Raw genomic sequence first — 20,826 nt, forward strand, 5'->3', positions numbered from 1 at the left:
CTATTTAGCCAATGGTAAGGATCAACAGACTACATCAATTTATCTTGCCTTGCCTGAAACCTACTCAGAGGAAGTAGGACCAAAACTGATTCATGACAAAATAAGGATAGAAATTCAGAATAAGCATTTAGAAACTTTTAGAACAATTTGATATTACGGTGACACTTTTGTTGAATTTTATGAGTATTGGTTTACAACAGATTAGGAATTTAAGAAACTGATCCTTCTCCACATATAGTTTGAGATGCATTGGAAGTAGGTTAGTTCAGACTGTCTAGGTTTAAATTCTTGCGCCATTCTTCACAACTAGGTGTTTAGCCTAAGACTCAGTTTCCCTTCTCAAAATGGAAATAGCAGTACCCTCAGGGTCATGTGAGGATAAAATGAGGTAATTTGTTTATTCAAGAAATATTTATTGTCTTCTGCTATGTAAGTTACTGTTCTAGATGCTGAAAATGCAGCAGTGAACAAGACAGTTTGTCCACGTAGCGTATTACAATACTTTCTATAAGGAAGATAAATAGTAAACCAGTAGGTATATAATATCTCATCAGGTGATAAATGTTCTGAAAAAAAAAAAAACAGCTGGGTCAAAGGTGCGCACAGTGACAGAGATTGCTATTTTAAAGTAGCGAGGGAAGGCTTTTCTGAAGATAACAGCCTTTGAGCTAGGACCTTAATGAGATGAAACGGCAAAACATTGAATGCTGGGCAGAGGGTGTTCCAGGCACAGGGAAGAGCAAGTGAAAAGGGTCTGAGGTAGGAGCTTGCTTTTTCACTTGAAAAACGGCAAAGACACTGGTGTGGCTGGAAGACAAGAGCCCAGGGAAGAGTGGTGGGAGTTGGGGTCAGAGAGTTAAGCAGGCCTGATCACGTAGGGCCTAACAGGCCATGAGGAGTTAGGGTTTTTTTCCTCCTAAATGCATTAGAAAGCTTCTGAGGGTTTTGAGAAGATGTTCCGCACAGAGCCTGGCACATAGTAAAGGTGAATGAATAACGAAAATAATAACAAAAGTTAAAATGTATGGAAACCATCTTTCTGCCAGATTTTTGAAGTGGCTTTTGGGGGATAGGGGGAAGGCATCTCTTGAGATATTTTGAGTTATTTCTCCTAAGGCTTAGTTTAACTTGAAAAGGTACAGCTTACTGCATATCAGTATTACTTTTTTTGGTTGTGATAATCTGAGGGCCAGCAAGAAAGTTTTAACTTTTGTTAAGAGAACACAGTTTAAAATATAATTTAGATAGTAGATGAAAACAGTTATTATAGTTTTATTCTTCAGAGTCATGTAGAAATTTGGGAGTTGGTTTGAACAATCTGCTAATGTAGGAACTCTGATGCAACTTTTTTACAGAGAATTTTTAGTCGCTTTTAGTACTTTAAATTTAAGACATATTTATAGTACTTTTCACATCAACACTTATTAAACTATCTCTTAATACCTTTTGGTGTTCTTCATAGTGCTTTGCATAAATATTGGGGGGTGGGAGAGGCAAATATAAATTAAAAATTTTTTTGCTTTAAAATTATATAATCATGGTAGAAAATTAGAAGATACGGTTAAATCAAGAGGGAAAGAAAGACTGTTAATATTGGTATATATTATTATATATATATAATTTTGGTATATATCTATCCACACTTGTTGAGAGAGTACAGGGTACTCCATTAGACGTGTGTGGGCAAGGTTCATTAGTTTGTGAAGGGTGGAAAGATGAAAAAGAAACAGAAGTGAAACGAGTTAATGTGAATTCAGTGGAATCTGTGGCCAGGTACTGTGTCAAATGCTTTATTTAACATTTTTCTTTGAGGCAGGCATTCTCAATCCCATTTTCCAGAAATAGAAACAGATTTTAGAGACATTCAGTATCTTGCCTAAGGTAAGTAGTCGAATTAGGATATGAGTCCAGGTTTCATGAGCCAACTTATACCTAAGAAAGCATACACCAGACCACGTCACTCCTCTGTTCTTAACCTTCCAGTGGCTCCCCATCACACATAGGAAGAAAACAGCTCAAGTTCTTCCCTTAGTTTATAAAGCACCCGTATGGCCTGCTCCTACCCCGCCCAGCTCTCTAACCTCAGTCCCATCTCTGTCCCCTCACTTTCTATGTTCTAGCCCCAGTGGCCTCCCTACTTTCCCTTGAGCACACTAAGCATCTGCCTCAGAATCTTTGTGCACAGTTTCTTCTGTCTGTGACACTCGTACCTCAGATCTTCACGTGATTTATTGCTTCACTTCTTTGAGCTCTTTGTCCAGAATGCCATCCCTTCAAAGAATCTTTCCCTAACTGCTTTATCTAAACCTGTAGTGGCTGTCTGTGTGTCTTTGCCTAGATTTGTTTTTCTTGATAGGACTTAACTTTCTGACACTACACTTTGCATTTGTTTGTTTATTGCTTGGCTCTAAATATGTAAGCTTTGTGAGGGCTGTAGCCCCACAGCCTAGAACAGTGCCTGGCATATAGTAGACTCAGATTTTCTCTGTGAGTGAATGGATATAACATAAGAATTCTTAAGTGCAAAAGGTAACTTTTGACCTGCTTAATTAAAACTACCCTTGATAAAATATGGCTTTTGGAGTCATCCTTAAAGACTCTGAAACTTTTTTGGAAGCAGATCTTAGGTATTTTATATCAGACTTTAAAACAACTTGAGGATTTTGATGGTGTACACCAAGCAAGTTACAATGTTCTTAAAGTCATTTACTTCCCCTACTTCCAAGTGGATGGGACTTTTAAGGGGTCATTAAAAGAAAACATTGACTTTTCAGATATATTTTATGGGCCTATTGTAACCACAAACCATTTTTCAGTAGTTCTTTGTTTAAGTTGCAGTACGCATTGCCACAGGGCTGAAATACATTTCGTCTTGATGAAATAACTTGAAAATAATTATATCCTCTCCACAACAAAAATGTCTCTATGTTCCAATATATTTAATAAGCTTTTCCCCAAACTTCTCTGGGAACAATTTTAAACCTCAAAAATTTGAAGGAAGTTACAGTGAACATCCATATACTGTTTACCTACATTCATCAATTGTTAAGTTTTTGCTGAATTTGTTACTTATTTTCCCCCTCTTCTCCCTCCTTCCTTCCTTCCTTCCCTCCCGTTCTCTTTGTCTCTGTCTCTTGCCCTCTGTCCACACATACTTGTATACATGAACAAATACACTGTTATTTTGCTTAACCAGTTGAGAGGAGGTTACAGACATCAGACATCATGACACTTCACTCCTAAAATATCTTAGCCCATATTTCCTTTTTCTTTTACAACCACAGCACTATTATCACACCGAATGAAATTAACATTGATGAAATGTTATTCAGTGTGCAGTCCATACTCAGATTTCCACAATGTCCAAAAATATTCTTTGTAGATACATATTTTCTCAGTGAAGGATCACACTTTACATTTGGTTGTAATGGCTCTTTAGTCTCCTTTAATCTAAAACAGATCCCTTACCCTTGTTCCCCCCTACCCCTTTTATTAGTGTCTTTCATGGCACTGTCACATTTGAGGAAACAAGGCTGACAGTCTGAATTTGTTCTCTCATGGTTAGATCCAAGTTAAACATTTTTTGGCAAGAAAATGCATAGATGTGTAGTAAGCTTTTAATGCTGGAGAAACATGGAATGAAAAGTAAAAGGCACTTTTTTTCCTCTGCAGGATTCTGAACACAAGCAGTTTGCTCTGTGACTGCCATTTGAAGTGGTTGCTTCAATGGCTGGTTGATAATAACTTTCAACATTCTGTGAATGTAAGCTGCGCACACCCTGAATGGCTAGCAGGGCAAAGCATCCTGAATGTGGAGCTGAAAGATTTTGTCTGTGGTTTGTATTTTTGTTTTAAAAGTTTGTATATTACTCATGTACTATCTTAACAGAACTAAAAAAACAATTAAAATAGAATGCTTTCCCACTAGCATATCTATTTCCATTTTTACATTTTTCTCTAATATTTTTGTATTATAATTGTGGCTTAAGTTTTGTATTCTTTGACTTAGTGTATCATAAGCTATTTTTTTTTTACTCTGTGTGTTCTTAAATGATCATTTTTAAATAAGGTCAGTATAATAGCATCTTTATGAATGTAGGCCTTTCCCTTTTTAGAGGGATTGTTAACCTTGGAGTAAATACCTAGTAGTAAGATTCTGAATCAAAAAGTATGAATTTTTTTTGACAAAGTCACTCAAAAGTGTGATTTTATATTTAATAGATCTTGAAAAGTCCTCAGGTGTTTTCCAAATAGATAGCAAGAGTTTATGTTGTCACCAGCAGTATATTACTGTACCAGTTTCATTTGGTTTCTATTTTTGATGCATTTCTTAAGAGTAAAGTGGCACGGTTTCAGAGTGTTGTGGAGGGGAAAGGGAGCACAGACAAGTTGTCATGAACAAGTTGTCTTGATTCTAGCAGTTACTTATAATTTCAAGTATGCATTTATTTTTTTTTCCTCAATTTGGAAATTTTTCTTTTACACTTTAATTTCCTTTAAAGTAGAATAACTGATTTTTAGTTTTACAAAGTGAAACTTTTAGATTAATGTGTCTGTGTTGCAAAGCAGTCATAACTCTGATCGTTTTAGATACCTGTGTATTGTCAGAGCTGTTTCCACAATCTACTTAAAGATGCTTAGGCCATTTGGAAGTTCAGATGCACAAATAGTTACTTTGTTTTTGCGAATTTTAAAGAAGAAAACAAAGAACCTAATAATGATTAAATTCTGCTTACCTTGCCATGAGTGTCCTTCTGACTTTAGTTTTAAATATAAATACACATGATGTATTTTATCCTCTTTTCTTTTGGTTATCACTTTTATGGCACGGTGAAATGTTACCCAGTGAAGCTGTTGGTTAAGAATTCATATGCCTGCTTCTCTGAATCAGTCCAATGATGTATTATTATTTATGAATCTATAGTTTATTAGCCAGTCCTAAGCCAATCTTCAGTTGGACATTTGACACTTCAGGAAATTTTCATTATTTTAGGTGAAAGTTATGCACAAAGTAGTTTAAAATAATGTTTTATTAATAAGAATACCTATCATTATATGTTATACACACACACAGGGTAATAGAATTAGAGCTTATTTTAAAATCCCTATATTTTTCCAGTAACTGGTAATTTTTAACAGTTATTTTTCCAGTAACTGGTAATGCTTAAGAAGTACATTTTAAGCATACGTGATAGTAAGGTATGGGAGAGTGCTAAGCCCTGAAGTCTGAAAACCTGGGTTCCAGTCCAGACTCAGCTGCTGCTGTACATACCTTTGAGCAAGTCATTTGACCCTTCTGGGCTTCATTTTCCTCGCCTTAAAACAAGGGAATTGGATTCTAGCTCTGCAGTTCCTTTCAATCTTAACATGCCATTTGTAAACTGAACACAAAATTTTACATAATTTGTTTTAAAATGGAATCGGTAGAAGCAAAAATAAATAACTGACTTGGCTCCTGCCACATTTCTTTCCCTTAGACGATTTTCTCAAGCCACAGATAAGAACCCATCCTGAAACCACAGTTGCTCTAAGAGGCATGAATGTGACTCTGACGTGCACTGCAGTGAGCAGCAGTGATTCACCCATGTCTACTGTGTGGCGCAAAGACAGTGAAATCCTGTATGATGCCGATATTGAGAATCTCGTTCGTTATCAGCAACAAGCTGGAGAAGCTCTGGAATATACTAGTGTTTTACATCTTTCCAATGTGAATTTCACAGATGAAGGAAAATATCAGTGTATTGTTACTAATCACTTCGGTTCTAATTATTCTCATAAAGCCAAGCTGACTGTGAATGGTAAGGAACTATGCTCCCAGATAATTTTGTAGTTAGGAGGAATTTTCATGTTTAATTTTTGAACCATTTGACCAAGGAAATGAGGCTAAACTTGATATTTGGCAAGGAGTCCTTACTATTTTTGTCTTTAGGGTTGTGATAATATATAGACTGGATTGCTAGTTTGCACACTTACTGTCCCTAATCAGTCTTTGACTGAGGAGTAAAGGTGAATTCTGCAGCCCGAGGAGGTAGACTACTTTCATTTTTATTTATGCTCTTGAAAAAGTTCTTTTGAAATTCTCCATTTGCTTTCTAGAACCATAATTCTATTTTGAAAACTATGAAATTTATTCCTGACCCTGTTCACAGGGCCTTCCAGTAACTGGGTGAATTAGGACATTTCTGGGTCTCGTGATCGTTTTCATTGTCTAAATGTAGTCATGCAGAATCATTTTTGAAAATAATACTCATTTTCACTGCAGCTGTAATAAAACCAAAACAGCTTGATTTATCTATCACCTGTTAGATTGAATAATTACAACATTTTAGGCTTTGTGCAGCTAAAAGATGTACATGTGTCTTGCTTCTGGTTGTTTTAGGAAATGTTTGAAGACATAAATTCTTTCTATCATGCAGTTCCCTTGACAGGTTTGTAGATGTTGGCATGGGAAGTATGATCAGTCTCTTAGTAAGACAGGCTGTCATAGTAGATACTGGTTGTAAAATGTGGAGTTCAAAAAGGTTTGTGGCCTCTGCTTTCCCTGTCCCCATCAGGGAGATCAGGTGGGTGTGTCATGCATTCTAGAAGTTAGTCATCACTGTACCCCAAATACTCTGAGGTTTTGGGGGGAGATGGCCTCTGAAGTTGTGTTTCCAATCAATCCAGAGAGCATGTCTTAAAGAAATGGAGCATTACAACAGTTGGTATTTTGCCTAACAGATTCTCCCTTCTGTGTGTGTGTGTGTGTGTGTGTGTGTGTGTGTGTGTGTGTGTGTGTTTCCCCCCAACCACTTTCCGCTGGTGATCTTTCTTGGAACAGAGATGCCATCTTTTCTGAAAACTCCGATGGATCTAACTATTCGCACTGGTGCCATGGCCAGATTAGAATGTGCTGCAGAGGGGCACCCTGCACCTCAGATTTCCTGGCAGAAAGATGGTGGTACTGATTTTCCTGCGGCTCGAGAAAGACGCATGCATGTCATGCCAGAGGACGATGTCTTCTTCATTGCAAATGTGAAAATAGAAGACATGGGAATCTATAGCTGCATGGCACAGAATATAGCGGGAGGCCTCTCCGCAAATGCCTCACTGACAGTGTTAGGTATGTTTACTGCACCCTGGGTCCCCCACTTTTGTGGGAGCCTTTCTATTGTGGATCTACTTACTTTTGATCTTAATGGCAAGAAGAGTCTTAAGTTTGAGATTTCCCGTGTGATCCTTATGTCTTTGTCACCTTGTTTTGCCAATTTATGCAGAGTTATGTCAACTAGGATATTAGTGAATCAGTTAACTGAAATCTGGGGAAATGCTGAGGGCAGAATTAGAGACCTTTATCACATGAATTGAAAATTCAAATCCCTTTATCCTGTTATATCTCCCTGTGTAAGTTTTCTACTTCATGTGTATGTTTTCAATATTCAGGAGTGAGTATACAGCTTTATATTGCTTCTCATACTGCTTCTCAGAGAATTTAAGACAGTTTAACTACTATCCCCCTAGTTCATTAAAAAAAATTCTTTTTAAGTTGAAAAAGAATGACTGTTTTCTGGTTAGATTTTTTGTTTTCCTCCAGGTGTGCTCCTGTTAATCCTGTGCTCTGGTAAAATCTCCTTTCCCTAAAGATTTCCCCTGACAAACCTATTTTTTTCTTAGGAGAAACTTGTCTTCATGGGAGCTCAATTCCAAGGCAAATTTTACTTTCTAGTTCACTATTCCACTAGATGTTAGGGTTTTTAAACTTTTGTTGCCTTGTGTAATTACTTGAGTAAATCAGAAAAATAAGTTTATTATTTAAAAATTTTAAGATATACAGAAAATAAAAACAGGAAAGTCTCTCAAATACTGTTAAAGACTTTGGCATATCCTAGGCTTATTTTAACACTCATTTTATGTGTTTATATATACCTACTTTTTTCCATTTAATACCATATTACAGGGTTACCTTGTCATTAAGTCTTATAAAATATATGGCTATACTGTAATTTGCTTAATCACTTTTTTGAGATTTTTAAAAAATGTTTCTTATTTTTAAAAATTGCAACTAAGTTTGTAATAAGCATCTTTGTATATACATTTTTTAATTCCTTGCTTAGGATAGCTTGCTCAAGGTGGAAATCCTGAGATAAGACTTAGATTTTTTGAGATATTTGCTTTTCTGGAACATTAACTTCTAATCCTCCCAGGAGGATAAGAAAGTGCTTATTTTATCATAACCTCATTAGTCCAATTCAGTAGGATTTTTGGAATAAAATTACCTAATATGACTTTTTAATATGTCTTTCTATTAGAGACACCCTCATTTATTAGACCCCTGGAAGACAAGACAGTGACCCGAGGTGAAACTGCAGTGTTACAGTGCATAGCTGGAGGGAGTCCTGCCCCTCGCCTCAACTGGACCAAAGATGACGGACCACTGCTGGTGACAGAACGGCACTTCTTTGCTGCAGCCAACCAGCTTCTCATCATTGTAGATGCAGGGCTAGAAGATGCTGGGAAATACACCTGCATTATGTCCAACACTCTTGGGACAGAACGAGGTCACATTTACCTAAATGTCATTTCATCCCCCAATTGTGACTCTTCCCAGAGTAGCATTGGGCATGAAGATGATGGCTGGACTACAGTTGGCATTGTCATCATTGTTGTGGTCTGCTGTGTTGTGGGCACCTCTTTGATCTGGGTCATTGTTATTTACCACATGAGAAGGAAAAATGAAGACTATAGTATCACAAACACAGGTGAGTTAACAACTATTGCTTATACTTGAGTTAGGAATGTAATACAGGATTTGTTGTAAAATATAGAAAACTAAGCAGCTTTGATACTTCATGGGTGGTAGAAGGAAGAGGTTTTCTGTTAAAAGTCCTACTTCCTTGATGCAATGGAGCCTCTCTAATGAATAACTTTAAGAATTTGTAGACACTTTACCCAAACTTTGCACTTAGAAGCAATCACAGGTGCAGCTTCTTTCTTTAATGCCCAAGGCTCATTTCCATTGTAATTTCCCTGTGAGGAAGCATAGAGTCCTTACGATGGAGATCAGCCTTCACGCTTCTCATCCTGAAATCCTGTGAGAGAAGAGGCTCAGCCTGATAGATGGTGAAAGTAAGTCTGTGGATAAAATTTCAGACTTTAGTTTTTATTTCTTTTTGCTAACACTTTTAAAATGAAGCTTAGAGGAGAATTCTAGTGAGAAATAGTTTTCAGGGAAAATTCTAGAAGCTGGTGAGTTCCTAGGGACGTAACATTTTCCTGGCCAATAGTACCAAAGTAGAATACATTTGCAAAATAGTCTTCCAAATGTTGGCTTAAAATGCCTAACTTTGAAAGTTACAGATGTTTCTTTTACAGAGGAGCTCAATCTGCCTGCAGATATTCCCAGCTACTTGTCTTCCCAAGGAACACTGTCTGAGCCACAGGAAGGCTACAGCAACTCTGAGGCAGGCAGTCATCAGCAACTTATGCCTCCTGCCAACGGATATTTACACAGAGGCGCTGATGGTAATGACTCTTTGTTGTCTATGCTTAAAATTTCAGCTAGCCCTATTAAGTTTATTTTTCAATGTATAGATTTCCCCATTAACCTGAAGCAATATTTTAAAGTAAGATACTCAGTGAAAACATTTGGCCTCATGCAAAACAGGATGAAAATTGAAGTCTTAATAGGGAAGAAAATCATCTGACAGTAGAAACACATCTTAAAACACAAGATTGGGGAACACAGTAGAGGCTCCCAAAACCAAACATTGTTATGGGAAGGAGGTGCTCTGGAAGCTTATTTCAGGTGTCTTTTACCCTATTCCTTCATGACCACCCTTCAGACCATGTCCAGGGGAGGTTGTTTCTCCTACTGACAGGTGGATATTCACTACAGTTGCAAGGGCATTGATGATTCTCAGCATGTATTGGAGAGCATCAGAGAGAGAGAAAGTCATCACGTGAACCTGACTTCTCAACACTTCTTTCCCCTCCACTCCTCCCTTCCCACAGAGGGTGACAGAACACAGGGAGATGAATTAAGGGATGGAATTGAGTTTGATTCCCAGTTCTTCCCAGCCATGTGATCATGAAGTCACTTAAAGTCTGAGCTTTAATTTCTTCATTTAAAAAACTTAAGTGTTTTATAAAGCATTTCTCTCAAGAGTCTCACAGATCCTTTCAGCAGATCTGTCTGGTACTTCATGTGCTTTACAAATGGAAGGTCTACTTCATTGCTACAGAGATTTTTTTTAGTCTGGGTGTTAATAGAACTTCTCTGTATAATTGATAAATTGGATTTTATTTTGGCTTTCCAAGGAAAGGGGGGTATTACTAACTTTTAAAGAATACTTAAAAGCCTCTACTCTTTGAAATTTGAAGGAAGTAACACTGCTTTCTGGGTTAAACTGAATTACTTCCATTTCTTTTCCAGCTCTAACACTCTGTTGCTTGATCATGACTAAATAACGTGCTCTTTATTTTTCACTTTCCTCTCATCACTCAGTTTTCAGAGCACATAACGGTCCACGGAGCCCATTATTAAACTTTTACTTCTGCCAGACACACATTTGTCAGGCAGGATCTTGACCATCAGAGGCTTTCTCTAGGGGTGCTTTTAGCAATTAGTGTTGCTTATAACCTCTTGACTCACGAAAGTAATGTGGGCTTTTGTGAAGCAAAGTCAACATAACTCGTTATTCTTTGCTTTAGTTTACTTAAGCCAAACATGTGTCTGGTAGCACAGTGCCAGCCTTATCTTGGCTCCCTTGATTTGAGTATGTATGACCTTATCCAGGCTGGACAAAGATGGTTTAATGTAGTATTCAGTGTTCAGGAGCTTCAGTGCTGGTGCCAGAGGGCCTGAGTTTAAATTTCAGCTCTCCATTCTGGCAGTATGTCTTGGGCAAGTTACCTAACCTCTCTGTGTTGTAGTTATTCCATCTGTAAAGTGAGGATAATAATAGTACTTACCTCTTAGGGAATGTTGTGATGATTAAATTAGTTAATTCATAGAAAGACCTTGAAACTTCATCTGGTTTATAATGTAAGTTTTGAACAAATGCCAGCTATGATGACAGTGATGACTGCTGTTAGAGAAAACTAACTATTGGCAAAGCTGATTCCTCAACTGAAGATGTTGGGTTCTTTCCCATTTTTGTCATTAGGTGGCACTGGTACCCGGGTTATCTGCTCAGATTGTTATGACAATGCCAACATCTACTCCCGGACCCGAGAATACTGTCCGTACACCTACATTGCTGAAGAGGATGTTCTAGATCAGACACTGTCCAGCCTCATGGTCCAGATGCCCAAAGAGACTTACTTGGCACATCCTCCCCAAGATGCCACTACCCTGGAGAGCCTGGTATCATCAGCAGGTGGAGAGATGTCTGCCTTTCCCACCAACCATGAGAGGATAAATGAGAAGAAACTTTCTTCCACACAGAAGAGCAGTGGTAAAGGGCACAGTGTTTTTTGTTTATTTTGGTTTGTTTTCACGTTCACCTACTTGATTTTTCCTTCTATCATAGAGGTAGTGTTCTCATTTGACAGGAAGAAGACAACTTGGTATAATGGAGTAATTAGCTGCTGTTAACTAGTATAAACTAGAGCCAGAGATTTTTAGAGACTAGAGTTAGAGAAGTCTGCATCTGTAGCATGAAAACCGCTGTTGTGTGAGTAACAAGGTCACACTTCTAAAAATTCAGAAGCCATACAGAAAAAGTTCCTATTAAAAAGTTTCATATAGGTGTTAATTTTTTCTTCCATCTTTATTTAAATAATGGAGATCTGAAATGTTTTGGTTATAATTTGGACATAATTTGTTGAAGGTTTTCTCTGAGAAGATTTTAAAATATTTTATTTGGTTGCTGTCCTGTCAGGTAGATATTGATTGTCAGTACAATTGGCTGTTGTTTGCTTTCATCTGTGAGGTATTATCATCAGGGCCATTGGTGGGAAAGCAGTTTCGGGACGGTGGCTCAGGAAAAGAAACACATGTTATATTGTGCAGATGAGACATTTGATAACAATGCAGTCAGTAAAGCAAAGTAAAATGAAACAAAACTCTTTCTAGACCATGAGGGGCACTACTGAGCATGTCTTCTGTCCACCTAGTCTTTTCATCAGCTGTCACCCTCGTGTCATCCTGAAATGGAAGAACACTGGAAATAGGGTGGGTTTACAGAGGAAGACAGTGTGTAGTGGTGCTTCCAGGGATGGTTCTGGCTGGAGTCAGTGACCTGTTGTGGACTTTTAAGATGTGTTTTGTTGTTCTTAGTTAAGAGACCAACTCTAAAGACTTCTGGAGAGGGGATAGGTCTGAGAAAAATAACCTGTTACTGAAGCTAGTCTCTTGTCTTTAAAATTATGTGTGCATGAAAGAAATGCACCAACACTAGACCCCTTTCCCCTGTCCTAGAAGAAATATACACACACAAAAAACAGTAGAACTAAACTGCAGTGCAACTTTCCCCAGCTTTGGGGATACCGCAGTTGTTAATCTGGTCTGTAAGTGAGGGAATCAACAAATGAGAGTGCTTTGATGCGCTGCTCGTTCCTCACCTAGGGTGCTCCAGCTCCTTGCTCCCCAGAGTGTGGTCTGTCAGCAGCAGCATTACCTAGGGGCCTGTGAGAAATGCAGAACACAGGTCTCGCAGCAGACCTAGTGAACCAGAGTCTGTATTTTAACACGATCCCTAGGTTATTTGTATGCATATTAGAGCTTGAGAAACCCTGCACTAGTTTACCTTGCACATGGGTTTTATTTTTATTTCTGAGTGTTTTCAGAATATTTCACTAGCTTTTTCCAAAATGCCCCCATAAAGTTAATAAAACTTTCAGTAAATGTCCTCTGGGAAAGAACTCACCACTGCTGTAAATAAGGAGGATGAGAAATGCATATTTTTGAAGCCAGAGTGTAGATAACCTGATTTAAAATAACCAGCTTTTGGTTATTATTTTGTTATTAGAATTATCGGCATGCTAGAAGCTAGAGGGGAATGGTCATTTATTTTTTAAATGATTTTTTTAAAAATAAGCATTTAATTATTATTTGAAGATGTAATGACTGCACTGAATTAGTGATTTTTGTCTATGTATTGTGCAACTTTATGATATGGATACTAATTCTCATTTAGTCTATTTCCATATGTCTAAAGAGTTTTGTTTTTGATAAATAATAGGTGAGAGTAGATGACACAGCATGGTCTCAGTAAATAATTGGTAAAGTTGTTGAGTAGAACGGTTTGAAAGACCATGGTTCCAGTTTTTGTTTTGTTTTCTTATCTTAGCTATTGCCAGAGCTGGCAAGTATACATTTGATCTCATTCCTTAATCAGGGATATTGGGCATCTTTATTTCTTTGAGAACTTGATTAGGAGAAAATTAAGTTTTATTTGACACAACATTGTAAAATGATTATAAATCAATAAAAAATGTTAAAAAAAAAAAAGAAAATTAAGTTTTAGAAAATTAATTCTGAACTTCCACTCACCACTGATAATTATTTTCTTTCATCCTCAGAAACCTTGCAGCGGCCTCTGTGGAACGTAAGCAAAGAACTAGGTCTGCCTCATCCTCCCTTTTCCCAGCAGTCAGTCCTTGAGTCACCACAACTCCATCAAAACGAGGGCCTGGCGGAGAATGATCCAGACTGTTCCCCATCCCCTGTGTCCTGTCACAGGTTACACGACCATGCTTTTGATTTTAGTAGGACTCGGAACATTCAAGATGGTAGTGAGGGCACGTGAAACTCACTCCAGGATGAAATCTGGGCAAAGACTCAAATTAGTTAATTTTGTATTTACTACCTCAGAGTTCAGAAGAAACCCCAAAGTCAGTGTTTGCTTTACTCTTGGTCTGCAGTTACATTTGTTCGGGCTTACACTGGACAAAGAAAGGTAACGGCTGACAGACATGGGTACCTCTAATAAAACGTGTGCAGCACGGGCAGAGGAAGGTAGAGGGCAGAAGTGTCTCTGGTGGTTCTGCCAGGACGTGCCCAGGCGCACATTGCCTAGTAGGAGGAGTCTCAGTGCTGCTTAACATCCTGGGTTGTCTCAACCCGCAGAATGATCCTGAGCAAACATTGCTGTCCTGTTTTGCCTTCCAAGGAACAAAAATGACTTTGGAGCCCTCTGCGTAATGTGCCTGGGACTCTGCAGTGGTTTTAAGCATATAGTTGAGCGTGGGGCTTTGATATTCAAGGTCTTTGACAAGAATCTCAGACTTGACCAAACTGTTAACCAGGTCAAAGGTTTTGTATTCTTGTGAGTCTCTCTCTCTCTCTCTCTACTTCTCTCTCCCTCTTTTTTTTTTTTTTTGTCCCTATTGCCCAGGGATCTCATTGTAAATAATATGTGCATTTATAAATAATTTTTGTATCATTGAGCATATGTGTTGGTTGCAATGTAAATATTTTTGATATGCCAAAATTACATGTAACGTCCAGTTATAATTGACAGCAGCTTCTCAGACCACGGATTTTGTACAACTTGGTTTAGTGAGTCTAAAGTCTTTAAATGTTTAAATACATATAGAAGTATATGCATAGGGGCAGGGTGCCTAGTGGTTGCGTGCACATAGACACAGTCATGGTGTAATTAACCACTTCATACCTAAAGATTCATACCTCTAGTCATTTGTCATGTGTTTACAATTGCCAGGTAATCTTTCTAGCATAAAAAGTCTCTTTCAAAAGATTAGCATTTTTGTCATTGCCATATGCACAGAAAGGAAAACTTATCTTGAGAATGTCTTCTTTCAGCAAAATACTTAGTTGACTGAGGAAACCAAAGATTGTTTTTTTCCTGTGTGTGTGTGTGTGTATTTTAATAATGTCTCTTCTACCAATGCACAGTATATCTTGAGAAGAGTGCTTTTGGGAGTAGAAGAAATGCGGAAATTGTTTTGGGAATAGAAGAACATGCAGAAATTCTTATAGCATAAAGCTTTAGAGTGGTCCTTGTTTTTTACGAACGATTAGTTAAGCCAAAAAGTTTTCTTGAATTTCTGATCGCAAAAAGCTTTATGTAAACAAGACTCAGTGCTTCAGTAGAGTGTAGTGTACTAAAGCTCTTCTTTCTGCTGTCAGATTTCTTTATGTAGGTTCTCAGATTTTGTCCTCTAGATTTAGTGAGGACTAGTTGCACACTAGATAACTTCAATCACTTTAATGAAAATATCTATTTCTAAGTCACTGTGCATTCCAAAGATTTTAAGCTCACGTCATTTCTCAGCTCTTTTCATTCTAGTTGTCAATCCTAAGGTTTTTCTCCCATAGGCAGCAGCACTTTTCTAGCTGTTTTAAACCACCATGCCTTTCTCTTTTTCCTTTTTAAACTTTCAGCCTCTGTTCATTTTCACTTTGATCTTCTTAAATATCACTGTTTTCCTCTCCCTTCAATTTGTGATCCTTCTTGCTTTCTAGGTTGCAGTGTAGTTTGTACTAGACTAACTTAGAATGAAGAAGCCTGATTCAGTTCCTAGCTCTGCTGCTTACTAGCTGTGTAATCGAGGGCAAGTCCCTTCACTTCTCAGCCTCACTTTCTCATTTATGAAATTGAGGGCATTTTACTAGATGCTCTAAAGCCCTTTCCAGCTGTAACATTCTGTGAACCTGTGATCCCTCCAGGAATCAGGGAGGATTATCTACTCTAATAAAAAGCTGCTTTCACGAAATGTTTGTTAGAGTAGAACAGGAATGATGCTGCTTACTCTGACTTGAGCCAGGTTTACTTCCTCTGTAGCAGGAGTAATGCTCTAAGAAATACTCATGAGAAGAAGAAATACTCGGCTTCTAAAACAGTATCGGTAAACGTCAAGAACCTTGATTGAGAACCACCCATTGCTGTCCAGCAGAGCAGGTCTGAAGGCTAGTGTAAAGCACACAGGGGTATCAGAGTCAGTGCAGGGGTGAGCCACAGCTAATCGGTAACTAGTTTGTGGCTCATTTTCCTTTCCAGTGTATTCAAGGTTATCCCTGCAATTACATACTCTTACTCACATTCTGACGGACTCTCTTCAGTGAAAAAGTGGAGTTAGAGCCAGGCTGCAAGTGTGCATCAGCTGTCATATGTGAGAGGACGGTAAACAGGCTGCGAACCAGTGCTCTAAATGTGAGTGCTGTCTCTGCCTTGGCAGTGGTCCTTCTGCTGCCAGTGCTGCCAGTCTGGTCTCCTCAGTGGCCAGGTTCTCTTTTATGTCAACGTGAACAGTTGAGATGTCCTCCCAGATACTGCTAGCTTGCCTAAAAAACTAGTCAGGAGTTTGTTTAAATGTGGATAGCCTACCCCTGCTCTTAAAAAAAAAAAATTAATAAATTCTAATCTTAGAAGATGGAATTCCTAAAATTTCTCATTATTGCATATGTTTCTGACCAAGCAGATGCTCGACTATAAACAGGATTAGTGGCTTATCAGTGTTTCTTCCCAGCAGTGTAATGTCTGCCTACCAATTTGATCAGAAATGTTGCAAAAGCAAGGGAAGCTAAAATGCTTGAAGAAATGTTCTCTGTCCCCCACCAAATTACCACTTCATATCCGTAGGGATACATAAATTCTCTTAATTTGTTTGTTGCCCTCTTAGACTGATTTTGTAAGTCTACCTGGAAGAAGGAGGAACATTTTCCTTGTACTTCAAGCCCTGTTGCCACAGAGTCTACATCTAACCCATTGGCCTCTTGTCACCCTATGGCCTCTAAAGTGCTTTCCCTAGTATGCAGGTTGCTCTGTAGCACAGGAAATCCCAGAAACCGAGCCCAGTGTGCCATTCCCTCTAATGTGCCATCTAAGAAATCTTTAAATGTATATTCTTCTGTAAGGTGACTTTCATATTTAAAAACAGCTGCCTTCCCATTGCCCATTGGGAGGTTGTAAAAGAAACATTAAGATGTCAAGCAGCTTGGATTCTGTTATCCATTTTCCTAAGAAAAGGGAGAGATGATAAAAGTCTTTAGATATTTAAAGGATTGTCATATGAAACAAGGATTAGATTCATTCTCTTTATTGCAGAGGACAGGGGCCATATCAGTGGGTTAGAAGTTACAGGGAGATGCAGTATACAGTTGCCAATAATTCAATATAAGCTAACACTCTAACAACTAGACTTGTCAGACAATTGGAATAATTAGCCTTTTGTGAGAGAAGTATACACAGAAGCTAAATAATCATCTGTTAATAGCACTGAAGAAATTTCTGCATTGAGATGGAAACTGGGTAAGATGACTTTCAAGCTTCTTTCAGTTTTATCATTGGAAATCTCTAGAAACAATCTGACAGTCTTAGAACTTGGTCTTTCAGAATCCTTTATATGCAGTAAGTGTAGAGCACTTAAAAAGTTTTTTTTTTTTTAACGTAAGGATTATGTTCTTTGGTTGACAAAAGGAGCCTGTTCTGTGTTAATGGCTGAAAACATGAAACTTTGGGCTTATTCTTCTGAGAAAATCTATAACTAGTTGCTAACTCAAATGGTATTATCATAATAAAAAATTTTAAAGCCTGTAATATAGCTTCCCTTTTACTCTTTAATTTTTTATTCCTGTTTCTGTTTATCAGTGGGATTCCATTTGAAATGGGGTTGGAATTATGAGGTCTTATACCCAGTATTTTACCCAAGTGTGTTGTGGCCTTTTCTTATCATTTTAATATCCACAGAAATGCCAAATGGGTAATGGAGCAACAGAGGCAAATTTGCTGTCATTTTATGCTACATCCTCCATTTCTTATTTTGCTTCTTGATGCAGATTGCAGAGGTAATTGTGAAACAGTTGGACCTTAGAAAGTTGAGCTAAGATTTTTTGGCAACCTGTAAATAATGTTTCATTTTTCTGTTACATGGCCTCTTTCCCAGTTCAGTTTGGCAGATGTTTTTCCCTCTTGCTTCTTCTAACTTAAAAATTTTCATTTTGAGTACAATCTAAGCCAACATCAGCCTTAATTTTCTTTTTTTCTTTGTTCTTTCTTTTCTCTTTTGAGCAACTATCTAGTTTGTTGACAAAAATAACATGTTCTGAATTAAGAGATATATTACTAGCGTCTCTTAATAAAATGGCACCTGAAAGCCCACAGATCACCTGGAGGTTTTGTGGATAGTAAGGTGTGCTTGTGTGTGTGTGTGTGCGTGCGCGCGTGTGCACGCATCTGTGAAAAGTAGTATTTGGACCTGCGCCCTCAAGGTTGTGTTGAGTGTTTCTTAGCAGTCATGATAATCTCCACTGACGGGTGGAGTGAAGGTGAAAAAACAGCTTGATTTGAGCCTGTTTTCAAATGTAAGGAGCAAAGTGATCTTCTGTCAACCGTAACAGTCTTGAAAGAGAAATTGATCATCAGGTGGTCAAGTGCTCTTGGAATATCTCTTGGCTACTTGAAGTGGCCTCTTGATCCATAGAGAGACTACTTCTACCCTCTCCTTTGCCCTTGTTCTCCCTTTTTACCCCTGTCAGAGGGTGTTTTTCTGAGCAGCCCTGGTACTGGATGTACCTAAAGAGTTATAAGCCAAGTTGTTCAGTGTGGCCCTTTCCTAGTATGTATTTATATTTTCTCACACATGAGAATGTATATTTTATAAAGCATGTGTTTGTCTACTTGTTTGTCTACTGTAATATGTCTTCAATAAAGCTAAAATACATTATGATTGTCTGGTCTTCTCTTGCCTCAAGGACAGGAGTGAAATGGTGCCATTTTTAAGTTTGCGGTCCTTTTGAGAGGTTTCTCCAAATAGCTGTACAAGTTAAAATGGAGACGAGTTCTTCTCTAGTTCTCACCGTGTTTCAGAGTCACACACTGCCTCACCTGCCACTGGCGCCACCCTGTGAGCCACTCCAGGGTGGGCACTGTGGGCTGTCCCCTTCCCACCTCGTGCTGGATGCCTGGCAGGATGGGGACAGACACACCTCATAGTTCATTAGAAAGTAAGTGATTTTTGCACCAGGAAGAATTTGAAGGCAGTTTTCTAACTTGCTAAGTCTTTAACAAGATACTTGAAGAACGTGAGTCTTCTGGTCAGCTTCCTCGTGGTGCCATGTCAGGGGCGATTTCCTTTGAGTCTGTCAACTCTTTGAAGGCTGAGCTCCCAAAACTTACCCCACTGTCACTTTTGCTGCACTTTGTTCTTTATGAGGCATGGTCCACAGACATTATCTTATTTGAATCCACAACACTCTTCACGTAGATTGGGCAGAAATTTTAATCTCCACTTTTTATAGTTAAAAAAGTGTCTCAGTGAGATTATCACTTAAACAATGTCAAAAAGCTTTTAGGCAGTAAAATCAGGATTTGAACCCAGAATTTCTGACTCACATTCAGGACTTTTCCCACTGTGATAACCTTCCAGTTCTGAACAGATACTGTGTCTATGGTCTTCATAAACATCTGAATAAAAGCCCTCTGCACATTGATCAGTATGGTGAAGGTTTGGACGGGAATGTATACCAGGCATTGACTTTTACTTTATTCCTGATGGGAAAACAGGCTCTCACTTTCTTCTCTTATTAGGTAGAAGGAAGAAAAATGCCATGGTCTTACATTTTTTGTTTTGCAGTGAGATGTCCTGTGGCCCAAGTAGTGGTGTCCTGCTGAGTTACGAAAGATGCTTGCTTGCTCTCAAAGCTATTTAGAAGTTTGTAACCAGTGCTGAAGCTGTCTGTGCTCTAGGGCCTGTTGCTATGGACCAATACTTTTGTAAAATACAGTAAGAAAGAATTTCTAGAAAAATGAAATCAAAGGACACAAAAGCATGAGGTTTTTGTTTTTGTTTTTCCCCTCTGTTTTATGAGGGGGAGGTAATTAGGTTTATTTATATTTGGAGGAGGTACCGAGGATTGAACCCAGGACCTTGGGCATGCTAAGCATGTGCTCTGCCACATAAGCTATACCCTCCCCGCAAGCATGAAGTTTTTATTATAAATTTAATGTATAAAGTGACTGTCAAACAGCTGTCGAAGTTTCTAAGTGCTCATTTTGTGCTTTGTCATGGACCAGTGGCAAGTAGTTGCCAGACAGGCAAGATCTGCAGACCACTTTTGGAGTAGCATTGCTGTTACCATGTAGCAACATGATTATGTGTTATAATGGGGTTGTTCTTATCTCTGGTCATTCCCTTTTGTTCTCCTAATTTGCAGTGGTTGAAACTGAGAACTGGGCTTCTGTCTAGAAGCTTCCCTGACTCGAAGCAATAGTTACAACACCTTTCAGCTCAGCCACCGCCCCCCCCCCCGAAGCTCCTCACTTGTATGGTACAGTCCTTTGTAACATGAGGCTTATGTGCAGTCCTGCCATCTTTCTGGCCAGTGCTCTTGGGATGGACTGCATGTGCCTTTTGTTATAGGGAAATTCTGCCATGAGATAGGCTGAGGAAAGAGGAAGCACATGGGTGGTCATACTGGGAAGGAGGTGGTCTGATGCCCTGGGCTCTGATGTGGCCTTGTGTAATTGCTATTGTAAGGCTCTGCTGGCACTGTTCCTTCTGCCCCCTCTGCTGCTGTCTTTGCTCAGCCAATCAAGAAATCTTTCTTGAAATCTCTAGGACCAAGTTTGGTCACTTTGTTTATTTGGTTCACAGACCATCATCAAGGCTAGTTGCCAAAGCTCTTTGACAAAAAGACAAGTAGGAAGCATTAGTCACAGTTACTGCTGGGAGCAAATAATGCAGTAATAGCAAACACATTCTGCCGACCCCTTTCAGATACTGTTAAGCACTTTGTATGATCAGCACTTTATCACAACAATCCCTTTGAAGGAGGTAGTCTCATTCCCATTTTACAGATGTTGAAACAGGTTAAGCAATTTGGGCCGAATTCACATAAATAGCAAGCAGTAGAACCAGGAGTTGAGATTATGCCTTGTGATT

The 20,826-nt window shown here is 38.6% G+C and overlaps 1 protein-coding gene across 5 annotated transcripts in view; it reads left to right on the forward strand.

Moving 5' to 3' along the window:
* LRIG2 (leucine rich repeats and immunoglobulin like domains 2) overlaps nt 1-18,609 on the forward strand; it is a 51,228-nt gene extending 32,619 nt beyond the window's left edge. For 4 of the 5 annotated variants that reach the window (XM_031457840.2, XM_031457842.2, XM_031457841.2 and 1 more), the window contains 7 exons: nt 3,673-3,836; nt 5,478-5,798; nt 6,821-7,102; nt 8,289-8,738; nt 9,337-9,501; nt 11,145-11,435; nt 13,504-18,609. In XM_031457840.2, the coding sequence (XP_031313700.1) occupies nt 3,673-3,836; nt 5,478-5,798; nt 6,821-7,102; nt 8,289-8,738; nt 9,337-9,501; nt 11,145-11,435; nt 13,504-13,730 (1,900 nt within the window). In that variant the 3' untranslated portion in view covers nt 13,731-18,609. The remainder of the gene's footprint in view (nt 1-3,672; nt 3,837-5,477; nt 5,799-6,820; nt 7,103-8,288; nt 8,739-9,336; nt 9,502-11,144; nt 11,436-13,503) is intronic. The other variant, XM_010976250.3, reaches the window with a different exon arrangement.
* Nucleotides 18,610-20,826: the final 2,217 nt, after the last annotated feature.

This window comes from Camelus dromedarius, chromosome 9 (assembly GCF_036321535.1).
Source record: "Camelus dromedarius isolate mCamDro1 chromosome 9, mCamDro1.pat, whole genome shotgun sequence".
Lineage (NCBI taxonomy): Eukaryota > Metazoa > Chordata > Mammalia > Artiodactyla > Camelidae > Camelus > Camelus dromedarius.